The 8,261-nt window shown below is 42.6% G+C and overlaps 2 protein-coding genes across 3 annotated transcripts; both read left to right on the top strand.

The window, feature by feature from the left end:
* Positions 1-393: 393 nt before the first annotated feature.
* cnr1 (cannabinoid receptor 1) lies at positions 394-4,249 on the top strand. Of its 2 annotated transcripts, none has more exons than XM_055232318.1 (2): positions 394-722; positions 1,401-4,249. In XM_055232318.1, the coding sequence occupies exon 2, from the start codon at positions 1,431-1,433 to the stop codon at positions 2,829-2,831; it is 1,401 nt and encodes a 466-aa protein (XP_055088293.1). In that variant the 5' UTR covers positions 394-722; positions 1,401-1,430; the 3' UTR covers positions 2,832-4,249. The 2 variants fall into 2 exon arrangements, with proteins under 2 accessions (XP_055088293.1, XP_033847022.1); XM_033991131.2 differs by having other exon boundaries at positions 459-722; positions 1,398-4,249.
* Positions 4,250-5,438: 1,189 nt separating this feature from the next.
* akirin2 (akirin 2) lies at positions 5,439-8,164 on the top strand. The gene is made up of 5 exons (XM_033990918.2): positions 5,439-5,963; positions 6,489-6,626; positions 7,044-7,193; positions 7,276-7,347; positions 7,638-8,164. Exons 1-5 carry the CDS (start codon positions 5,792-5,794, stop codon positions 7,646-7,648), a joined length of 543 nt encoding a protein of 180 aa, XP_033846809.1. The 5' UTR covers positions 5,439-5,791; the 3' UTR covers positions 7,649-8,164.
* The last annotated feature ends 97 nt before the right edge of the window (positions 8,165-8,261 follow it).

Here is an 8,261-nt window from a genome sequence, read left to right as displayed (position 1 = left end):
GTGACACGTTAACTCTTTCAATAGGCAGATTGAAAAAGAGAGGAAAAAACCCCCCAAAGAAACAAAAAAAACTGATGGTTCTTGTTTTTGTTAGGCCATATGCGCAAGACTTTTGGAAATTGCTCTTTCCTTATAAAAACTAACTAGTGTGTACAGGCCTAATCAAAATGGATAGGCCGGCCTACTATTTCTGCATTGGAACAAAAGCAGCCACAGCGTGTTCCAAACCTGAAGTCTATAGATTGCGAATGAAACAAATCAGTTTCCTTTTTCTAATCAGCGCTGCACAGTCGTCTGCCTGGGTCCTATATGTGCGCCAGCCACACTTGACAGATTTTCATGGGCTGGGCAGATAAAGCCGTAACGGGAGGAGGACACGTGACCAGGGAGCTTGAAGGAGCGGCGTTCATAAGTGTGAAGAGACAAGAGCGAGAGCGCACACAGAGAGACGAGCGGCAGCAGCGGCGTCAGCGGCACAGCAACAGGACCGAGGGCGCGGAGAAGTGCCCCAAAACTGCGCGCTACGGCACAGACATCGCGTTTCAAACTTGTGCAACTTTTAAAAACAACTATGGTTCAAATACGGATTGCTTTTTAAGTAGTACCCCTCATTCCTGACATCTGGTTTTACATAAGATCAGAGGTGTTTGGTGATGCGCATCTGACTTGGATTAACGCGCGGAGATAAAAGGTGATTCTGCGCACTTTGGGCATTATGTAAGGTAAGGTTTTTTGATTGATGTTTTAAATAGCCTAAGTATTTCTTTGCGTGCTTGTATTTATGCGTAAGTACCATCGTGCAGTTTTGCTTGAGCAGAAGTAAAAGGCAGTTTTTTTCTTAGTGCGCGAGTATTGAAACACTTACAAAAAGGTTTTTATGGTCTCATCACAATTTTTTTTAAATATAGAATTGCATTGCCCCCTTCAACATAATATTCAGATTTCCATAGACTTAATCAGTTTTTGTGCATTTACTTCAGGCAAATCCATAAACATTGAGTGAAAATGTCTTCTGTTGATTTGCGTAAACAGTGCGCATCGTCTGTAAAACCATTAAAACAATTAAAGTCCCATTTCTGTCCCTCTGTAAACTGATGCTTATTGATTAATGGTTTGTGCGCTGCGAGATCAGGGTGTTGTTAGAGCTCTGCTTAAAGCAAACGAGTTTTAGATCTACAAATATTGGGATAAATTCCCCAATTATTAAGTCAATTATGAGAATATTAGTATTTTTTTATTATGCCTATATGTAAAAACATGAATGTTGGATTATATCATGTAATTTGATTGGCACATTATTTCATCCCAAAGGTGTGGACACAGATTCAACCATAATGTGTTCAGATGCTGTGCAGAAATGCTCTTGGTGAAATCATGTGTTTTCTGATTCTTTCGAGGAGACAGGTGTGTGAGAGCAGACAGCCGCAGCCATGAAGTCAGTGCTGGACGGAGTGGCCGACACCACCTTCAGGACTATCACCTCTGGGCTGCAGTACCTGGGCTCCAATGATGCCAACTACGACGATCCCCTCAACAATGTGGACTTTAAGAGCTCCTTCTCACTGCAGAAGCCGCTGTCGGCTTTCCGCAGTAACTCCTTTCCAGACAAAGTCCCTGTGGACGAGGACCTCATTTTAAAAAACATCCCATTTTTCCCCACCAATGCCACAGACCTGTTTAGTAACCGGACTCTGCGGGAGGATGGCAGTAACATTCAGTGTGGGGAGAACTTTATGGACATGGAGTGCTTCATGATCCTGACCCCGAGCCAGCAGCTGGCTGTGGCCGTGTTGTCTCTGACCCTGGGCACCTTCACTGTGCTGGAGAATCTGGTGGTGCTGTGTGTCATCCTCCAGTCTCGCACACTGCGCTGCAGACCCTCCTACCACTTCATTGGCAGTCTGGCCATCGCCGATCTCCTGGGCAGCATTATATTTGTGTATAGTTTCCTGGACTTTCACATTTTTCACAGAAAGGACAGCCCTAATGTGTTTCTGTTCAAGCTGGGCGGAGTCACCGCCTCCTTCACTGCGTCAGTGGGCAGTCTGTTCCTCACTGCCATAGACCGCTACATTTCCATCCACCGCCCCTTGGCCTACAGACGCATTGTGACGCGCACCAAGGCTGTCATCGCCTTCTGCATGATGTGGACCATCTCCATAGTTATTGCAGTGCTACCTCTGTTTGGCTGGAACTGTAAGCGTCTCAACTCTGTGTGCTCTGACATCTTCCCCCTCATCGATGAAAACTACCTGATGTTCTGGATCGGAGTGACCAGTGTCCTGGTCCTCTTCATCATCTACGCCTACATCTTTATCCTGTGGAAGGCACACCACCACGCCGTACGTATGCTGAGCCGCGCCTCTCAGAAGAGTCTGGTGGTGTACTCTGCCGATGGGACTAAAGTGCAGACCACACGGCCGGAGCAGGCACGCATGGACATCCGCCTGGCCAAGACCCTGGTGCTGATCCTGGTGGTGCTGGTGATCTGCTGGGGCCCCGTGCTGGCCATCATGGTGTACGACCTGTTCTGGAGGATGGATGACGATATCAAGACAGTGTTTGCCTTCTGCAGCATGCTCTGCCTACTCAACTCCACAGTCAACCCCATCATCTATGCTCTGAGGAGCAAGGACCTACGGCACGCCTTCCTGAGCTCGTGCCACGCCTGCCGGGGCAGTGGGCAGCAGCTGGACAACAGTCTGGAGTCGGACTGTCAGAACAGACACATCTCTGCACACCGCGCCGCCGAGAGCGCCGTCAAGACCACTGTGAAAATCGCCAAAGTCACTATCTCTGTGTCCACAGACACCTCGGCTGAGGCTGTGTAGGGCTGACACAGGGGACAATCTGTAAATGTCACCCAAAACATCCAACACAATTAAGGAAAAAAAACCCATCTCAGCTGACATGTCACAGACTGGCTCTGGAGGCGGCAGTGGCGTTTGTGTGCCTAAGTGCCAAATGGTGAAGCAAGGTCATAGAAGACTCACTACTTTAATGAGAGGAGTACCATAAGTGTGACATAGACTTTGTGATACTCATGTAGTGAAGGCATAATCTATTTTTATACTGTGATTCAGGTTTTGAAAACAAAATAACTTCATCAATGGGATAAGGGGCTACTGATGTTCTTAATTCAACTCAGTTTGACTGTGTCATGTTGACGTCATGTGTGTCTTGCACCATAACAAACCTAGGCCTTGAATTCCGGCTTCATCTACATGCTGCATATGGACAATTATGAAGACTAAAATATAACCCATCATTATGTGTTTGGCATTAAATGTCTTTTGTACTGAAAGAACTAACTTATGACAACACTCAGTGAGTGGCAAATACTAGAATGCTTAACAGGTGAATAAAATGTCATGCAAAAATAAAATAAATCAGCATCACAAACAAGTCAAAGATGAGATAAAAGATGAGGTTTGTCCGCATAAATCTCAAATGGCATTTTCCTGGACAGCGACAGTTGTCCCTGTCGTCAGGTCCACTCTCTAACTGTTAAACTTTTGGAGTGTCTTTGTTCAAATGTAAATCTAACCAACTGTACAGTGTTACATTGAAAGTGTTTGAGACATTTAGCAGCAGCTACTCCACAAGCTTCTGGCCAAAGCTTGGACGCCTTGGAGAGTTTGGACGCAGTGTGCTGGTCACTACTGTCACAAAAGTGTGTTTGAAGAGCTATTACATGGATTGTATGACTGACTATTACTGTGCGTGTGCTATTGTGTGATATTTACCCACCCTGAGCCTTTCATCATTGCAGTAACCTGTTTTAGTGCTATACTGTTGCAGCAGACCTCTTTTCGGTGGGGAAAATAAAGGCTAAACCATGCACAGACCTATAGTAACATCCTTCTGGCATTAAACATTCATTTTTTCTGAAAAAAGGGGGTCATTCTATTAGCTGGTTACTTGAAATAAAGCTTTTGTGTATACATAATGTAGAAAAGCAACAACTGGTCTTACAAAACAATCTGAGAATATGTGATTTTACAAATAAACAATGTAGTACTTTGAAAACCTTAGAGATCACAGCACAATCGTCCTGTAGACATTTATCTTGGTGTAAAGTCGTCAGACAGCTGTATCAGTATGCTTCGCTGCCTCTGTATTAGTGAGTATTGAAGATCAAATTGTCAATTGTCAAGTGGCTTCTGTACATTGGTGGCATAACAAGGACAAAAAACACAAGTGTTTTTAGTATTGCTGTTTTCAAACTTTTGAATAAAGTTGCAAATGGTTGTCAAAATCGCCTGCAGTTTTATTTGGCTGACTAATACATATGGTAGAGCCACCGTCACTCTGTTCTAGCCCACGGACCATACTCGTGGATCTATGCGGGCTCAGTAGGCCTACATTGATGGAGCAACAGTGCCCCCTTGTGTCCACTAATATAACTCCTCAAACGTCCACTTGTAAAGACACTAAAATTGGCGTTGACAGCAACATCTGCTCGCTTCCTCAAATGTGTGTTGAGATGTGGGTGAGGAGTCCCAGCATCTGCTGACACAGATGCGAGCGAGCTTTTCTTCAAAATGCATAGGCTGTTAACAGTAGATCTCTGAAGACATTGATCCCCAGATAGAGTCATGCTTAATTGAGTTTTAATGACGTGGGATTAGTTGGCTAATGCATTTTGTGAGAAAGTTAATTTAGTCTAAAGTCTTTTGGCCTATTTATTCATGCATGTATTAGTTTTTTTTGTTTTTTTTTCTTACATGCATTTATTGTAACAATGCAAGAAATTACATTTCAAATGATATAACACAAATTGTCACATTTATACTGCGCTATTCTACTGTCTAGGTACAGTACGCAGACACTAGAGGCGAGGGGGGCTAAGTGACTTGCCCAAGAACACAACAACAGTCTTCATCTGTGGGAGCTGGAATCGCACCGCCAACCTGTGGGTCAATGGATCAGACCACTTTATAAGGACCAATACGCTCAAATACGTTTTAAATGGGATGGACTTTTGAAATATACTGAAAAATATTTTCAACATTTTTATATCCAAAAATGATTTCACAGCAGTTCAACAGTGGGATATGTTGTATTAATAATACAAAATATATTTGGCTATCACTATTTTACTATTATTATTCATAGTTTCGTTGTTGCATCCATGGTTGCATACCGAAAGTTTGACAACGAAAATAATAAATCATTTTCTTATTCTGATTGAATGAAGTTACAGGCCTACATTAGGAGTGTCGAATACTTTTTGCAAAGACACTCCATTATCACCCCTTAAATAAAATACTATATCGGAAATATGGTGTTAAATTTGAATCACAAGTATGTTTATGTTTGTTGTCAAAACAATTTTAAATCCCTCGGGGCTTTACTACTTCTGGGAGATGTAGTTTTTTCATGGTAAGTTAAAGAACACCAAATTGAATCAAAAACTACAACTACCGGCATTGGGCGTTCTCCTGAGCATGCGTAGAACAGTTTAGACAGAGACGGTAATCGATCGCCTGAAAGCCCCTAGCCGTTGTACGAATCTCTTGGATGTCCGGGCATTAAATCTATCATCATCTGATTTAATACAGGCTTAATCTGTAGAGATTTTAGACCCTTTGCTAGCTCGACGCCCTTTGTTGCTTTCAAGACACGGAATTTATCGACAAAACTCATTAAATAAGGTAAAAAGGCGTATTTTCGCTCCCCGGAAAGCTGCTATCTTTAGCCGCTAAGGTTAGTTAGCTTTAGCAGCTCAGACCGGGGCCCACAGGGTAACCTCGATTCTATTGTAAAGCTTTTCAAAACTCTTAGTAAAATGGCTTGTGGAGCTACTCTGAAGAGGAGTCTGGATTTCGACCCCTTAATGAACCAGGCTTCCCCGAAAAGACGGAGGTGCGCCCCGATGGTGTCTCCGGTGTCTTCGCCCCAGAAATACCTGCGTTTGGAGCCGTCGCCTTTTGGTGAAGTGTCGTCGAGACTCACAACAGGTAACATTACAGTCTCGGGTTGTATTATAGATATGTATGTAGTAGTGTCATTATGATTGAGTGGCCTCCCTGGACTGTTGGAATGTTGAATGGTAAAATACAACGCAGAAACGGATTCAGGCTTTGCACCAGGGCTAACCCGGTTGTTTCATGTTCAGTTAACTCTTATCTGCTGTACCAGGTTGTTACATCGACGTGTCTTATTTGAGGCCTAAAATAGTCTAATACGTTTTTAATTTAATGTTTTCTTCAAACATCTAGTGCGTGTTGTACATTACAGTCAATTCAATTACTACATTGCGTTGTTCCTTGATTTAATGTGCTTGTGGAAACTTATGGCAGCAGGCCCATGTCCAATAGTAACATTATGATGTTGCAACCTTTAATAAAACAATGAAAGCACGACCCAACTGTGTGAATTACTACAGTTTTTTCTTTATATTGACCCTTTTATGTCAACAAAAGTTTTCCTCTTCTCCTTCTTGCAAAACTAATGATTTGTCTTATCTTGTTTTGTCTCTGAAGAGCAAATCCTCCACAACATAAAGCAGGAGTACAAGCGTCTGCAGAAGAGGCGGCACCTGGACAGTGGTTTCCAGCAGCAGGGAGATGGATGCTGTCCGGTGGAGCTGCAGAACATTCACAGTGGAGCAGCGTTACCAGGTGAAATGAGGACACTGCCCCAAGTGTATGTTCAACAACTTAGAGCAAACCTCCAGGAATCTTATTAAAACAGAACATGTTTCTCCTGGCCATCCTCAGGAGGTGCTTTATGTATAGTGTTAATTTTAATAGGAATGCTCTTTGATCGTTGTGCTTGGTACTCTATACTTATTACTTTGTGGCCCATATCAAAACACAAAGAGCATTTTGAGAACATATCACACATTTAAGGGTTTATATTTGAACTACGAAAGATGTGATCATTTGGTTCTTTCAATCATGTGTTTTCTGATGGTTTAAACATGGTTACTGTACAAAGAAAGATATTCCTTTGCCTATTTACAAAATTGTTTAGATCTGTTGAATATATGTGTTTATGTTCCAGTGGTGTAATGAAATTTGTGGTTGTCTGAACAGGGATGTCCTCAGGAGCTTCGTCTCCCACCAGGAAAGAGCAGCCCCTGTTCTCGCTCAGACAGGTTGGGATGATCTGTGAAAGACTACTGAAGGAGCGTGAGGAGAAGATTCGCGAGGAGTACGATGAGATCCTCACCTCCAAACTCGCAGGTCTGGAGATTTGTGTTCTTTACCACGTTTTATTCAACCATGATGGATTAATAAATGTAACAATGATTTAATCTTTTATCAGAACAATATGATGCCTTTGTGAAGTTTACACATGATCAGCTGATGCGAAGATTTGGAGAGCAGCCGGCCAGCTGTAAGTATCTCTAGTTGGCTTACAGCTATAAGCCCCTTATCAGCTGGCTTTTCGGTTGTACTGTACTCTGTAGTTAGGCCCTGAACACAGTCGTGTGATGCATCAAAATATGGATAATTGGATATATATTTATTCAACAATACTACAGGCATGTACAAGTGCCCCACATGTAATCCACTGTCATGGGAGTTCAAAATAACTTGCTGGACCAGATGGTGGCCAATGACATTATTGTAATTCTATTGTAAAATGCGTTTTGCTTATTTGGGTCTTTCCCTTTCTTTTGGCAGATGTCTCCTGAGTTTTGGGGTTTTTTTTGGAAAGCCTTGCTGCGTCTGCCGGACTTGGTGGCAGTGGGATTGTCGCTGTGCCATATGTCGCCTGTGTCTGGACCTGGGTCAGTGGAGCTGGCTCTGCTCCTCTGATGCTCCTAGTGGCCTCTTAACTGCCCTGTCTATATATCTTTGGTTTGTTCCGATGCCTTCACATTAGGCTCACTGCCACACGCACCCTTGGCCTTTCAATGTTTTCTTTTTTGTGAATGATTTTTTTTTTTTGAGAAGGAGGCTAGTGTACATTTTGAAAAGGGATTGGACTTATGCAAATGGACGATTGAAAGCCTTTTGACTGAACTCTGGCCACAGGCTTTTCAAGCATCGTTTTAACTTGTTCTGGCAGTTACTGCTATTTTGTTTGTACACACTGAACTTTTTATTTTTCTTTGCTTGAGTTTTGTTCAACGTAACAAGAATTTATTTGCTGTAGTTATATTGGGCTTTGGTTCAAGAAAAGCTTACAAATAAAGCGTTTACTAAATGTCTGTGTCTGCGTTCTTTCACAGTTGCAATTTATGTTTGATTGTTAACAAATGTTCATAAGTTAAACACACTACTGGAACAATTGTAAAATTATAT

Source organism: Periophthalmus magnuspinnatus, chromosome 24 (genome assembly GCF_009829125.3).
Source record: "Periophthalmus magnuspinnatus isolate fPerMag1 chromosome 24, fPerMag1.2.pri, whole genome shotgun sequence".
NCBI lineage: Eukaryota > Metazoa > Chordata > Actinopteri > Gobiiformes > Gobiidae > Periophthalmus > Periophthalmus magnuspinnatus.
The sequence above is the reverse complement of the archived record's forward strand: the minus strand, read 5'-3'. Positions and strand labels throughout refer to the sequence as shown.